The following is a 16915-nucleotide window of genomic DNA, read 5'->3' as shown; positions in this document are numbered from 1 at the left end:
AAACACACACGCACCTTTATACATACCATTTTTTCTAGATGTATTTTTTCCGCCGACGTCATGGGTCCTCTATTTCCTCCATCAGTGGGCGGATCCCAAATACTGCAGAAAAGGGCGCTTGGACCAATAGAATTATGTATATACCACACCGGCCTGATCCCCCTGGAAGATGGAAATCACTGAAGTAGACACCGCTACTCCAAAGATCTCCACCTGCTTCCAGGTCCTGTGCCGAGCGGCTTCCCTGCTGCATTGTGAACACTGGAAGTCGGCCCCTGGGCACCAGCCCCATTTGGGGAATTTACTGAATGACTGCAAACGCACCCGATGAGGCCTAGATAGATTAGACTGGCACCGATTTGTCTTCTACACCAGTCAAAATCTTACAGATTACGTCCAATTTTCATTACTCTACTAAAACTAAAGCCTTTTCAATAAAATAATAATAATAATAATAATAATAATAATAATAATAATAATAATAATAATAAAATAAAAAACACCCTGCCAAAAGGCATTCAAGCATGCTGGAATTTCTGGCAATCCAGATCAAACAGAACTTTCGGGAACCAGAATAGGATATTTAATGGTATAATCTGATTCGGCAGACTGAAAACCGCAAGTGTGGAGTCCATGACAAGGCTCGGCTAGAATAACCAGCGTTTTTTCACTAGTTCAGCACATTTCTGTGCGGCTCATCACAGTCCAGTGACCGGTTACTCCTAAATGCCTGAGGTCTGACATGACTCCAGCATGGGCCGGGGATGACAAAGTTCCTACCAGAATGACATTTTCATGAATGGTTTCTGCACTGTGATTTGCTGCCACCTAGTGGGCACATGCAAGTATACGCATCATTGCTCTTTTACATGGAGTGTGCATTGGGGTGTGCGGTGACGGCTCATTCTTTTTTAGTGGCTTGTAAACTCACTGGGGTGGATTCAGGTAGGGGCGCGTAATTTAAACAGCGGCGCAGCGCATCGTATTTACGCTACGCCACCGCAACATACAGGAGAAAGTGCTGTATTCACGAAGCACTTGCTCCGTAAGTTGCGGCGGCGTAGCGTAAAAGGAGCCGGCGTAAGCCCTCATAATTCAAATGATCCGGTAGGGGGCGTGGATCATTTAAATTAGGCGCGTTCCCGTGCCGAACGTACTACGCATGCGCCGTCCCTAAAATTTCCCGACATGCATTGCGGAAAATGACGTCGCAAGGATGTCATTGGTTTTGACGTGAACGTAAATGGCGTCCAGCGCCATTCACGGACGACTTACGCAAACAAAGTAAAAATTTCAAATCGCGACGTGGGAACGGCGTCCATACTAAACATTGGCTGCGCCTCCTAATAGCAGGAGCAACCTTACGCCGAAAAAGACTTAAAGCAAACGACGTAAAAAAACGAACGCCGGGCGCACGTACGTTTGTGAATCGGCATAAGTATGTAATTTGCATACTCTACGCTGACAACTACGGAATCGCCACCTAGCGGCCAGCGTGAGAATGCACCCTAAGATATGACGGCGTAAGAGACTTATGCCAGTCGTATCTTAGGCTAATGTTGGCGTATCTAGCTTTCTGAATACGGCGCAACTTTGGAATTACGCGGCGTATCTATGGATACGCCGGCATAATTCTTTCCTGAATCTACCCCACTATATTTTGGCACCACAGTGCAATATTGTGCTGTGTTGTGGTGCTCCAGATAGTAGCTGTGCATTTGGTTTTATTGTATTATTTGCAATGGGGTTCCATTTAGAATTAATTGCAACACACATACCAAGCGCATTTTCCCACAACATGCATTATCACATGTATAAATGTGTGGAGTCAACCTTACAGTCATTACAGTGTTATGCAAGTCTCAAAATAAACCCTCTATATTATAAGTGTCATCAAACCCACATCATAAAAAAAACTATTAATACATGGTGTATTACATGCTGTTCATACTCGGTCACTATGAGATTTGTTTTCTGTATTCTGCAAAAAAAAAAAAAAAAAAAAAGGTTGATCCTGCTGTTCTCAACCTACCCCTTCTGTCCATGTCCCCAATGCAGTTGAGGACTTTGCAGAGCAGTGTTGGCAGCTCTGCACATGCTCAGTTTTCAGTGAGTTTCTATGCTGATTATTTCCTCCCTATCACATCTGAGCAGCCCATGTGACTATAGAATCACACATATGGGTGAATAACAGACCACTCCCTCACTCCCTCCTTCCTTCCTTCTTCCTCCTCCTCCTCCTCCTCCATGCCCACTAACCAGCGAAACACAATGGGGGCAGGATATTACCTGTTCACCTCCCTCTTATTCTAAGACACAAGCTGGAGGGACGTGACACAGTCTATGACTGGCAGAAATCTGCCCACACCATGTTATTGCCAAAAATTAATAAAGATTTGATTTCAAAGGTAATTATAAAGGGGGGCTGGAGGGGTTCCCAAGCACATACGTTTTTTTAACCTTAATGAATGGAATGCATTAAGGTATAAAAACTTTAAGGCCCCTTTCACACTTGTATGACTTGTCCTATGACTTGGGACTGCAAAGTAGCATGACAAGTCGTTCCCCATGCATCAAACATACTAGGAGGGGTACATCTGGGGGGATCCGTAGTGGAGAAGGATCTGGGGGTTCTGGTAGATCATAAGCTCAATAAAATAACAACATGCAATGCCAAGCTGCGCTTTCCAAAGCGAGCAAAGTCCTTTCTTGTATTAGGAGAGGTATGGACTCCAGAGACAGAGATATCATTTTGCCCCTGTACAAATCATCTGGAATATGCAGTTCAGTTTTGGGCACCAGTTCTCAAAAAGGATATCGGAGAACTGGAGAAAGTGCAGAGAAGGGCAACCAAACTGATAAGAAGCATGGAGGAGCTCAGCTATGAGGAAAGATTAGAGGAACTGAATGTATTCACTCTTGAGAAGAGGAGAATTAGGGGGGGGATGTGATCACCATGTACAAATATACAAGGGGTCCATATAGTGAACTTGGTGTTGAGTTATTCACTTTACGGTCAACACCGAGGACAAGAGGGCACTCTTTACGTCTAGAGGAAAAGAGATTTCATCTCCAAATACGGAAAGGTTTCTTCACAGTAAGAGCTGTGAAAATGCGGAATAGACTCCCTCCAGACGTGGTTCTGGCCAGCTCAGTAGATTGCTTTAAGAAAGGTCTAAATACTTTCCTAAATGTACATAAAATAACTGAGTACTAAGATTTGTAGGTAAAGTTGATCCAGGGTAAATCCGATTGCCTCTCGGGGGATCAGGAAGGAATTTTTCCCCTGCTGTAGCAAATTGGATCATGCTCTGCTGGGGGTTTTTGCCTTCCTCTGGATCAACTGTGGGTATGGAGTTGGATGTATGGGATTGCACAATTTTTTTTTATTTTGTTTATTTATTTTTTTGTGGTTGAACTAGATGGACTTGTGTGTCTTTTTTCAACCTGACTAACTATGTAACAGTGACTGCACCTGATACTCAATTTGGTGCACTCCCTTGCCACTCCATTCCTTTGTTGAAGGAAAACCCAGTACTTCTGGGATTCGGTGGGCATGTGACCTTCTGCCCTTCCTCCCAGAACGCAGAGCTCAGGCTTAGAGGCCAAGCTATAAGCTTGAACACTGTGCCATGCAAGATGGTAGAAGGTAAAGTCTGTGTAAGCTCCATCACTGGCCGATACAGAGGTTACACATGAATTAGACTTAGGGCTCTGCAGGCAGGCAATAAGGATGGTGAGGGAGCACAGGGAAGGCAAGTATCAGTGGATGGGTAAAGTAACCACTCAAGAAGCCTAATAAAGCCCAATTCCACATTTAATGTCCCTTTAACTAGTTTGTGAATGATCTACTGTGCTGACAGCTGCTCTTGCTGGGTGTGATGGTTTAACTCTATGTAGCCTCAGCTACATACATAGGGCCATATCTATTGATACGCAGTGTAACTTTTAGGTTGCTCTGGCATATCTTTGTTTTGTATCCACAAAACAAGATACGCCTGAAGCTGGGCTAGATCCGACTGGCGTACGTCTTAGTACGCCGTCGGATCTAAGGTGCATATTTACGCTGGCCGCTAGGTGGCGCTTCCGTAGATTTTCGCGTTGAGTATGCAAATTAGCTAGATACGCGAATCCACAAACGTACGTCTGGCCGGCGCATTTTTTTACGTGGTTTCCGTAAGGCTTTTTCGGCGCAACGTTACCCCTGCTATATGAGGCGTAGCCAATGTTAAGTATGGATGTCGGGCCAGCGTAAAATTTTACGTTGTGTACGTCGTTTGCGTAAAATGTTCGCAAATAGGGCTTTGCGTAGAATGACGTTCACGTCGAAAGCATTGGCTTGTTGCGGGTTAATTTGGAGCATGCGCATTGGGATACCCCCAAGGACGGCGCATGCGCCGTTCAGAAAAAAACGTCATTTACGTCGGGTCAAGACATATTAACATAAAACACGCCCCCATCTCATCCATTTGAATTGCGCGCCCTTACGCCGACACAGTTACACTATGCCACCATAACTTACAGCGCAAATTCTTTGAGAATACGGGAAATACGCTGTAAGTTACGGCGGCGTAGTGTATCTGAGATACACTACGCCGGACGTAAAGAAGCGCTGCACTACGTGGATCTGGCCCATACAGTATACAGTGCTGTGTTCTGGCAGTGACATGCAGACTTTACGCCACGCTCCTGGAACAAAATAGAGTCGGGCTGAGAGCTGCTTGACCATTCACAGGAAGCTTAGCATTCAATAAATGAAAACAAAAGCTTCCTGTGATTGGCCGAGACGAGGATTGTGACATCATCCGCCCACCTCAGCTGATCAGAGGAAGCTTTGTATTCATTCACAGAATACAAAGTTTCCCATGAATGGTCAAGCAGCACTCAGCCCAAATTTGTTTTGATGTGGGAACGGGACAGGAAGTACCCATCTCACTGCCGAAACACAGTACTGTATACCCTATGTCAGGCCTCAAAATTTCAAGTCCTGAGCTACTAGCCAGGCCTTAAAGTTACTAGCCACCTGTTTCCCCACCCAAACCCTACCTTGCCCCGCCCCTTAAACACGCCCTTGTAAATGATCAGTGGTGACAATTGATGGCACAGTGGCTGTGTTTGATGGCATGGCACAGTGACTGCGTTTGATGGCATGGCACAGTGGCTGCGTTTAATGGCATGGCACAGTGACTGCATTTGATGGCATGGCACAGTGGTGCGAATTGATGGCATAGTGACTGCATTTGATGGCATGGCACAGTGGTGATGATTGATGGCACAGTGGCTGCATTTGATGGCATGGCACAGTGGTGATGATTGATGGGCACAGTGGCTGCATTTGATGGCATGGCACAGTGGTGACAATTGATGGCACAGTGGCTGCGTTTGATGGCATGGCACAGTGGTGACAATTGATGGCACAGTGGCTGCGTTTGATGGCATGGCACAGTGACTGCGTTTGGCATGGCACAGTGGTGCGAATTGATGGCATAGTGAGTGCATTTGATGGCATGGCACAGTGATGATAATTGATTGCACAGTGGCTGCGTTTCATGGCATGGCACAGTGGTGACAATTGATGGCACAGTGACTGCATTTGATGGCATGGCACAGTGGTGCGAATTGATGGCATAGTGACTGCATTTGATGGCATGGCACAGTGGTGCGAATTGATGGCACAGTGGCTGTGTTTGGCATGGCACGGTGGTGACAATTGATGGCACAGTGGCGCGAATTGATGGCACAGTGGCTGTGTTTGATGGCATGGCACGGTGGTGACAATTGATGGCACAGTGGCTGCATTTGATGGGCACAGTGAGGCTGCAATTTTTTTTTGTTTGCGCCCCCCCCAAAAACTCCAATTCCGTCCACCTGCCCCCATTCTATCACATCTATGCCTCCAATTCCGTCCCCCTGCCCCCATTCTATCACATCTATGCCTCCAATTCCGTCCCCCTGCCCCCATTCTATCATACCTATGCCTCCAATTCCTCCCCCATCTATCATATGGTATGATAGATGGGGGGGGGGGGGGCAGAATTGGAGGAATAGGTATGATAGAATGGGGGGAGGGGGACGGAATTGGAGGCATAAGCATGATAGATTGGGGGGAGGGGGGGGCAGAATTGGGGGCATAGGTATAATGGATTGGGGGGATGATTTAGTGTTAATCTGCAATTACCAATACACCACCCCCCCCCATTCCAGCAAATAGGTTCCTTGTGCCTCCAGAACATCACATCACACCGCACATCTGTTTTAAACATACCATTTACTGCACGGTGCACTTCCTTGGATGTGTGGGAGCCTGGGAGGTGGAGGGGGGCGGTCCGAGGTGGAGAGGGTCGGTCCCGGGCAGCGTCTAGTATCGTAACGCTGTGAGAGGTGGTTCCGGGCAGGAGTTGGAGGCACATTTCCATTGGACAGTGGGCGGTGAAGAGGCGGTCCCGGGCGCCATGGTAACGTTTTTACTGGCCTATGGGAGGTGAATAGGGGGGGGCCCGGGTGGGCGCTTGTGTCCAATCAGCTGCTAGCCTGTGCTAGCATGTGAAGGGACGGCGCGCCAGCCTGTGAAGAGACTGGCCGCAATGTGTGTGTGTCTGAGCGGCGCTCGCACGGGACATAAAACTCCTCGCCAAATGCGAGGAGGCGACCACAAATTTTGAGCCCTGCCCTATGTAGCTAAGGATACCTAAAGTCAATACAGCATGCACAGCGAGAGCAGCTGTCAGCACAGTAGATCGTTCATTTGGGATGGACATATCGGAATCACGGCGACGTGCGATCTTCGCCTCGTTCTGGATATACCAAAACGGATGTCACATATCCACCTGCACATGCTGTAGACACCTTAGTGCTAGGCATAGCACAGTCACATGTGAGTGCAAAATACTTTGTTACCCTTTTAAAAAAAATATATATTATATATATTAAAAAACTTACTACACCATAAGAGATTTTTTGTTTGTGTCCTTGGAGGAGTCTGTTCCCTTAACCTCAGCCGCCATCTGGAGGAGGTCACTCAGTGGAAAGATGCATACCTACGACACCTCTGGTCCATTCAACCCAAGCACATTTTGACCTTCTGTAAAAAGTGGTCAGACACCTTTGGCGAGTTGAGTTGAACCTCATGAGCACTCGTGGTGAATCTTTTATTTCAAGGAACTTTAAACCAGAAGATTTATTTATGGTGTTGGGATTGTCACTTTGGACTTTATATATTTATTTTCTTTTTGAATCACCATATGCCTTTTCTTAATATTGTTCACGTTCATTTTGTATGTTTTTAGCGCCATCACTTCTACATTTGATTTTTTTATACGGTTCCGCGTTTACACTTTCTTAAAGGGGCAGTTATGTTCTAAAACAATACACTAAGCGCCATTTTCAACCCACTCATTATAACAAAATAATAAACATGTCATATCGACCTGCTCTGTGTAGTAGTTTTGCACAAAGCAGTCCCAATCCTCCTCTTCTTGGGTCCCCCACTAGTGCTCCTGGCTCCTCTAACCCCCCACCCCCCAGTGCACCCAAATAAAACTTTTCAGCATGCCCCCCCCCCCCTCTGCTACTTTGTTATAGAATTTAAGGTAAGGTGGTGGAGGGGGGGGGGGTTCCTCTGCAACAGAAGGTTTTTTATCTTAATGCATTATGATAAAAAAAAAAAAAAAAAAAAAAAAATAAAAAAAAAACTTAAAAAGCGGAGGTGCACCCAAATTTTTTTTTTTTTTTTTTTAAAAGCCAGCAGCTACTAATAGTGCAGCTGCGGACTTCAAAAGTGGACACTTACCTGTCCAGCATGCCCGCAATGTCAGCGGCCGAGCAATCGCTCGTCCCTCGGATGCTGCCACCGCCATCCTCGGTGAGGGAATCAGGAATTGAAGCGTTACGGCTTCACTGCCCGGTTCCCTACTGCGCATGCGCGATTCGCGCGGCGCATCGTAACTGGTCCCCGCTCTCTCCTGGGAACAGTGTGTTTCCCAGAAGACAGCGGGGGGGGGGGGGGGGTAGTGGCGTGACTCCCACAGGAGTCAATGCCCGGAAGTGGGTGCAAAAACCTGTCAGGTATCTGCAAACCCCCCTCCCCCCTGAAAAGCGCCAAATGTGACACCAGAGGGGGGAGGGTTCCGAAAAGCGGAAGTTCCATCTTTGGGTGGAACTCCGCTTTAAGGATTTAGAACCACTTTAAAGAAAAATGTATTAAAATGTACAAACCGGGATACAACATGCCCCTACTTTGTATTTCCAGCAGAAAATCAAATCCCCGGCTAGTCAGATAGTGATGTCAGCATTTTACATATCTACATAGAAGTCAAGGAAAATGAAGTCAGAACTTACATCCGCTCTGCAGAAGATCCAGCGCCACGCCGGTGGCAATGTCCATCCCCGTATCTACATAAGTCTGGCAGTTCTTCAGGGAGGAGATAGACGTGTCCAACGATGAGAAACTGAATGGCACATCGTGACCGGCCATGTTGTAATAGACACCTGCAAAGAAATATGTACAAATGGTCAATAGCTTGCAATAAATACACTGAAAAGGCAAACAATCCGGGGTCCTGGCTTGGTAATGGACTCTGACACCTAAATAGAGTCATAATAACTTCCCTAGACACTAAGGGCCAGATCCACAAAGAAGTTACGTCGGCGTATCTATTGATACGCTGCGTAACTTCTAGGATGCTCCGGCGTATCTTTTTTCTGTATCCAGAAAGCAAGATACGCCGGATTTTTGCTTAGATACGACTGACGCAAGTCTCTTACGCCGTCGTATCTTAGTTGCATATTTACGCTGGCCGCTAGGTGGCGCTTACGTAGATTTACGTGTAGAATATGCAAATTAGGTAGATACGCCGATTCACAAACGTACGTGCGCCCGGCGTATCTATATGCGTCGTTTGCGTAAGGCGTCGGACCGGCGTAAAGTTACCCCTGCTATAGTGAGGCGTACGCAATGTTAAGTATGGACGTCGGGACAGCGTCAAATTTTTCGTCCTTTGCGTAAAACGTTCGCGAATAGGGCTTTGCGTAAGTTACGTTCACGTCGTCTAGGCATTGAGCGGGCGTAATTTATTTGAAAATTTGACGTGATACTGAGCATGCGTGCACATGCGCCGTTCGAAAAAAGCTTCATTTACGTGGGGTCATGCTTAGTTTACATAAAACACGCCCCCCTGTTCCTCATTTGATTTAGGCGCGCTTACGCCGGCACATTTATGCTACGCCGCAACTTTAGATGCAAGTGCTTTGTGAATACAGCACTTGCCTCTCTAAGTTGCGGCGGCATATCGTAACTACGATACGCTACGGCCGCTTATATTCACGCCTATCTACGTGAATCTGGGCCATATTGTGGATCATATTTACACAAATTGATATAAAAACAGAAAACAGTCATGTGACCTTGTGAACTAGGCAGAGCTGACCAGTGAGCCCTTAGGACGTGTGGAAAACATTACTGCCCCTCTGAAAAGCAAAATCGGGGTTCTGCTCTCTGCACAAATTTTAAAATTGCGTGGCTGTGAAGAGCTCCGCCCACAGAGCCACGTCATTCATTCACAGAGATCTGTAAATTTATGGACTACAAGTACCGTCTTCCACTGCAGCAGATAGCTTGTAGTTCTCAATGGACTGCGGGGGCGCTGGCGAGCGGTCTCACAGTTCATTGATCTTCTTGGACTTCAGTAACTGCCTATATGGGAGGTACGGGCAGACAGCTATCCTGTGAGTCTTCAGGAGCCTGGCATTGCACCCACAATCTACTGATGACAGTGCAATGCTTTCCAGGCTCCTGCAAGAAAAAATAAAATAAATGCAATTTTTTTTTTCTGCCGAAAAATGTGAATTTATTTACTATCCAGACACTTTCACCTTCTTCCAGTCCAGGCGAATCTTCAGCTTTCAGCGATGTCACAAAGTACCTAAATAAAACGTGTATCATTTTTTTGAGACTGATACAGCTTTCTCTTTGGTGGTATATAATCACCGTTTTTTTATTATTATTTTATGGCTGCTAAATAAATGAAAAAAAGATCGAACATTTAAAAAAAAAAAACATGTTTTTCTTCGTAAATTTGGGCCAAAAATGTATTCTGCTACATTTCTGTGGTGAAAATAACCCAAATCATTATTTATTCAGTCTGTGTGAAAGTTTTAGTGTCTACAAACTATGATATATATCTGAAAACTGATCAATCCTGATGTACTGATGGACTATCTCATCTCTTGAGGCCTACAAATGCCAGAACAGTACAAATACCCCCCAAATTACCCCCTTTTGAAAAGAAGAGAGGCCAAGGTTTTTAGTAAGAGGCATGGAAAGTTTTTTGAAGTTGTTATTTTTTTTGTCACAGTTTTCTGGAAAAAAAATAAAAAAAAATACAATACAATATATTAAAAGGTGTCATTTTAACTTTTTGTTTTCCACACAAAGCATAGGCATACTTATAATTATACCCCAAAACACATTCTGTAATGCCTCCTGAGTATGGTAATACCATATACGTGAGACTTTTCCCACAGCCTAGCTGCATGTAGGGGCCCAAAATCCAAGGAGCACCTTCAGGCGTTCTATGCGCATAAATTAAAAAAATTTTGGCTACCCATCACATTTTTGGAGACCCGGAACACCAGGACAGTAGAGACTGTCCCCGGTGCGGCGGTAATCAGGGACACGGTAACTAGTGTGTCCGGTAATCAGAGACACGGTAACTAGTGTGTCCGGTAATCAGAGACACGGTAACTAGTGTGTCCGGTAATCAGAGACACGGTAACTAGTGTGTCCGGTAATCAGAGACACGGTAACTAGTGTGGCAGTGACTATCAACTGATCAACCATAGTGAAACTGTACTATTATGGGGTGGGGGGTGTAACGGCTACCCACTGGTAGTGAGGGGTATCGGCCGTTGGAGACGTCCTTTTCCCTGGCAAGCTGCGATATGCAGGTACCGCCGGTATATCCCATCGAACGCCCTTCCAAGAAACGAGACGTGCTACGTTTGAAGGGTCAAGCAGACTGACTTTATTTGGCATATTTCACCTGCTTATATCTGGTTACAACTGTTACAAGAACAATGACAGTTTCCGCCCTCCCCTTTTCCCAGTAGGGGGCTTCAACACAGACCCCCTGAAACAATGACATCTCCTTGAATTAATCACTTGGCCAGTTTCTAGACTCTTCGGCACCTCACCCCACTTAACATTTCCTGGCCAGGCACATAGAATTCAATTAACCTTTAAAACAATTATCACTCACACATAATCCCCATCAGCATACACCTCACAGGGGCGCTGTTTACCTGCACACAAAAGAGGGTTCATTAGCATTCCAGCAATGAAAGAGACTTGTCCAGTTAACCCTTTGAGCTCAGAATACAATGTGGTACCTTCACTTGTGACAAGCCATGCAGTTCCTTGTAGTCCCCCTGCACGAAGATTATAACTGTCTCGGCAGCATGCCTGTGTCCGTTACACTACTCCCCCTTTGTGGAACACTCCGGCAGACCCGGATTGATCCTTTTCGGATCAACTTGGGGATGTCCGGTCTGCTGTTAGGGTAAAAGTTCCGTTTGCCTGGACAGTCCGTCGGCCTTCCCATTGGCTTACCATGTCGGTAGCTGATGGTGACGGTGAAGAATAGAATTCAATTCTGGAACAGTCACTTGCTTTGCTCTCTCAATGGCTCCCAAAACCTGTTGCTGATGCTCTTGGGACAGATACGGCACCACCTGGATGCAAATCCCATTTAATCTTTTGACAATTTCCGCCTGTTTGTGCATTTCAATGTTCAAGCCACGGGACATCTCATAATACGTGACATAGTGTCGTTGCATCTCTGATTTCTCACTGGCCAACTTGTCACATTCCCATTTTAGACTGATATTGTGCCGGATCTACAGTACATGTCGGGGAAGGTAGTCTTACCCGGTTCTCAGCAGCAAGCGGGTTGATTCCAGCAACGCGGGTGGTCACGGGACAAGCAGCAGCAGGTGTAGGTAAATAAGCCGAAGTCAGAGGGCCAATGTCGTTGCCCAGCACCACCTCGGCAGGTAGGTTGTCCATGATACCAACTGTGGTCTTTCCTGACCCGGCTCCCCAGTCTAAGTGCACCCGGGTGGTGGGTACGTGAAATACAGCACCCCCTGCGACCCGGACGGCAACTGTGCGAGTGGACACGTTCTCTGGCTTTACCAGATGTTTTTGAATCAGAGTGATAGTAGTCCCGGAATCTCTTAAGCCTTGTGCTACTTGTCCATTCACTCGTACCTCCTGACGGTGATGCTGACGGTTATCCGGAGAGGCCGCTTGTATTGGGTCTGCCTCATACCAAATTCCCAGACATTCCTCAGGGCCCCCCTCGGTCTCCAGGCAGTGGGCCGCAGAGGGACGTGATGGAGTGACCTCTGTGTTAGGTTCTGTGCGTCTCCAATTGTTATTTGTAGCTCTCAAAGGGCAATAACGAGCAATATGTCCCGTGTCGCTGCAGTGATGGCACGTCACCCTAGGCGAATCCCGGGGGTAGTTGCTAGGCCCCTGAGGACGTGGTGGGACTGGAGCCCGAAACTGTGGGCGTGGGGTGACGGTTGGAGTACGCGGTTCTACCTTATGAGCCAGCCGTGTAGTACCCTGGCTTACTTTCCTTGTTTCCGCGTACTCATCTGCTAGCCGAGCCGCCTCGTTTAAGTTAGCGGGCCGGCGATCTCGTACCCAGTCTTGTATGTCTGCGGCCAGGTCTTGGAAGAAATGTTCCATTAGGAACAGCTGCAATACTTCCTCCCCGGTGTTGGCCTTGCACCCTTGGACCCAAAGCGATGCCACCCTTTGTAACTGGTTGGCCCATTCCATGTGGGAGTCCACAGCCATCTTCTTGGACTCCCGGAAGCGCCGGCGGTAGGCTTCTGGCGTTACGGCATATCGGGTTAGCAGCGCCTTTTTAACTTGCTGGTATTGTAAAATATCCTCTGGAGTGAGAGCCCGAAAGGCTTCATTGGCTTTGCCCGACAATTTCCCCGACAAAATAGTGACCCATTGGTCTGGTGGTACCTGGTGTAGTGAGCACTGCCTCTCAAAGTCCGCCAAATATCCATCGATTTCCTCCTCACTTTCTACAAAAGCTTTGAATGCAGTGAACGGTATTTTCTTTCCTGTAGCAGCAGGTGGGGGGGTAGGAACTGCAGGTGTAATGGGCTGTCTCGCTCTTACCAGTTCCAGTTCTTGTCCCCTCTTCGTTTGTATTTCTTCCCTTGCTTCCCGGAACAGCTGGTTGATTAGTTCCACGGACGTTTCTGGATACAAGGATAATCTCCGCTGTACAATCCCAGTAATTACATCTTCTTTGCTGACCGGTGCAAGGGGCTCCGTTCCTTCCATGGATCCATCCATTTCGTCCAGCTCCAGCAGGTCAGCTATCAGCTCCCTCCGTGGTCTGTTGCTGGCGCTCCTACCACGAATCTCCAATAGATCTTTCAGTGTGGATCTTTTCAGCCTGGCGTACTGCGACTCCATTCAGCACTTGCTCTTTGGATAAAAGGACCATCCCACTGCTACCAACCAATGTAACGGCTACCCACTGGTAGTGAGGGGTATCGGCCGTTGGAGACGTCCTTTTCCCTGGCAAGCTCCGATATGCAGGTACCGCCGGTATATCCCATCGAACGCCCTTCCAAGAAACGAGACGTGCTACGTTTGAAGGGTCAAGTAGACTGACTTTATTTGGCATATTTCACCTGCTTATATCTGGTTACAACTGTTACAAGAACAATGACAGTTTCCGCCCTCCCCTTTTCCCAGTAGGGGGCTTCAACACAGACCCCCTGAAACAATGACATCTCCTTGAATTAATCACTTGGCCAGTTTCTAGACTCTTCGGCACCTCACCCCACTTAACATTTCCTGGCCAGGCACATAGAATTCAATTAACCTTTAAAACAATTATCACTCACACATAATCCCCATCAGCATACACCTCACAGGGGGGCTGTTTACCTGCACACAAAAGAGGGTTCATTAGCATTCCAGCAATGAAAGAGACTTGTCCAGTTAACCCTTTGAGCTCAGAATACAATGTGGTACCTTCACTTGTGACAAGCCATGCAGTTCCTTGTAGTCCCCCTGCACGAAGATTATAACTGTCTCGGCAGCATGCCTGTGTCCGTTACAGGGGGTGATGAGGATTTTTTTTTTTTTTACACTGTGATTGTTTATTACAGTGATGATCACTGTAATAAACAATCAGTAAAAGACTGTTTCGTGAAACCTTATATACTACTGATATGCTGTGACTGGTCACCACTATCACATGGTACCATGTGATCGCTGTGACCAATCACAGAGCTCACACAGTAGTAAACAATGATATCATTGCTTACTACAGTTCATGTGCTCGCTGTGATTAGTCAGAGCGGTCAGATGATAACCAGGGCAACTCAAAGTGGTCCTGTACAATGATTGGTGTCCCTTGCTCTGATTATGATACTCATCATGTGCTTTTTCCTTTTTTGGATCATTTTTATTATTATTATAAGATTTCACATCAGCCTCTGGTGTGCTTGAGTTATGTTGTCCTTTATATGTGACATACAATTTCTCATACATTGTCACTGTCAATGCCTACTGTAATACTGTATTTGTTCTGGATGTGATGACTGTGTTCTGCCTTATTTTCTCTCTCTATATATATATATATATATATATATATATATATATATATATATATATATATATATATATATATATATATATATATATATATATATATATATTTGTAATCAGAGTCTTCGAGTAAGGGATGCAATAACCCTAATAACCAATGGCCTGGAGTGTGCCTTTGGCCTGCTGGTAGGTACGCCTGAAAGAGGGCATACCCTGAATAAGAAAAAGTACAATGAGAATATATGAAAGCTGAGGGAATGGGTGGGTGGGACCCAGAATCCAGACGGCGAACCCAGCCCTGACAGGGAGGGAGTCTTAAGTACCCTCAGACTCCTCCCACAAACTCAGGCTGGCCTACGGCCAGCCTTCTAACATTATATATATATATATATATATATATATATATATATATATATATATATATATCTAAACACCACTATCATTTCATGAAACCTTATATACTACTGTGATGCTGTGACTGGTCACAGCTATCAGATGGTACAGGACCACTGTCACTGACCATGGTACCATGTGTTCGCTGTGACCAATCACAGAGCTCAGACTGTAGTAAACAATATTATTGATTACTACAGGTCATGTGCTTGCTGTGATTGGTCAGAGCAATCACGATACCATAGCCAGTCACAGTGGTCCAGGACAATGATGGGTGATCGTCTGTGTCCGGTGAACACAGCGGGTCATTGATTGCGCCTGCTGCTCGCTCCAGAGATCGCACATTAGAGGACATACAAGTACATCCACCCACATCAGCGCTGCTCCCGTCCAGCTGGGAAGCGGTTATCCTCTATTGCTACCATTGTACCTTTTCCGGTGTGTAGAGAGTAGGGCTGCAACTAACGATTATTTTCATAATCGATTAGTTGGCCGATTATTGTTTCGATTAATCGAATAATCGGATAATAGCCTTAAAAAAAAAAAATATTGAATTTTTACATTTTTTTGGCCAATTTGTTGTTGGGCAGATTACAAAACACAAATTGCCGCAAAAACACATTACATGCTTTTCTGCAGCTTCTCCATTGAAGTATATTGAAACAAAGAAAAAAAATAGCACCATTTTGCATTAAAAAGTCCTTGCCCTTTCCAAATACGCAGCAGCTGAAAAAAAATCACGGATGTGAACGTGTCCCATAGGAAACCATGTAAATGAATTGTAGTGTGTTTCTGCAAAAAGCACCAAAAAACAGAGGTGTGACCCAGGCCTGAGATGTTTAGTAACATAATGGGGTTAAAAAAACAAAAATATGTACAAAAAGAGCAAATAATCGCTACTGTAAGGGGTTCATTTTTTTACTGTGGGACAGTGAAAGTAATAATTACAGTAGCGATTTGCTTTTTTGTACTATAAAGGGCTAATTTTAGTTTTTTTAACCCCATTAGGTTACTGGCCGATTAATCGATTATGAAAATTGTAATCGATTAATTTCATAATTGATTAGTTGTTTCGGCCCTAGTAGAGAGAGGTAGCGCCATCTACAGGCTAGAGAAGCCCCCAGCCCATTGCAATTCCCATGATTGTCTGTTATAGTGATCTCTCTCTCCCAGACATGTGCATCCACGGCGGTCTGGGAGCGCATTCGCTGGTTGTCACCGACAGCTCACTGTCACGGCTTTTGAGTTGGGGCCGGCTTCTGATCATGTGACTACTGTGAGAGCCAATCACAGTGGTCACAGGAAACCGCACCTTCTTCTGCCCTCTTAAAGGGTTGTTCCAGCCTTTTTTTAAGTTTAGTAAAAGTCAGCAGCTACAAAAAGTGTAGCTGCAGGCTTTTAATAAACAGACACTTACTTGCTCCACGCCTCAAGCGACGCGCCCCCCCCTCGCCGGCTGGCGTCTTCATTCCTAGTGTGGGCACCCGGCAGTGACAGCTTTCGACTTCACGGCTGGGCACCCACTGCGCATGCGGCACGGCGCCGTCCGATTGGACAGGCGCTTGCCTACAGGGAGGGGCTGCAATAAGGCGATTAAGCTAATCGCCTTACCAGCCCCTCAGCGGAAGGAGGAAGTGAGACAGAAAGTCCCACTCCTCCTGACCCCCCCCACTACCCCCCAAAAAAATTACATGCCAAATGTGGCATGTAAGGGGGTGAGGAGTGGATTAAGCGCAAGTTCCATTTTTAGGTGGAACTCCGCTTTAAAGAGGCATGTTAGGAGGTTAAAGCGGAACTAAACTCTCCGATCCCTTACAGCCAGGGAAGCCGCCATATTGGCCTCTGATCTGCATTTGCCATGGTGCTGCCCAT

At 46.2% G+C, this 16915-nt stretch overlaps 1 protein-coding gene across 1 annotated transcript in view; it reads right to left on the bottom strand.

The window, feature by feature from the left end:
* The window catches only part of NSMCE2 (NSE2 (MMS21) homolog, SMC5-SMC6 complex SUMO ligase), a 375766-nt gene that overhangs the window by 358048 nt on the left and 803 nt on the right, over positions 1-16915 (bottom strand). The window contains exon 2 of the mRNA XM_040354955.1: positions 8338-8487. Within this exon, the coding sequence (XP_040210889.1) occupies positions 8338-8473 (136 nt within the window). The 5' untranslated portion in view covers positions 8474-8487. The remainder of the gene's footprint in view (positions 1-8337; positions 8488-16915) is intronic.

The sequence above is a fragment of the Rana temporaria genome, chromosome 5, assembly GCF_905171775.1.
Source record: "Rana temporaria chromosome 5, aRanTem1.1, whole genome shotgun sequence".
Taxonomy (NCBI): Eukaryota; Metazoa; Chordata; class Amphibia; order Anura; family Ranidae; genus Rana; species Rana temporaria.
Note: the sequence above shows the minus strand (reverse complement) of the source record. Positions and strands in the feature narration are given on the sequence as shown.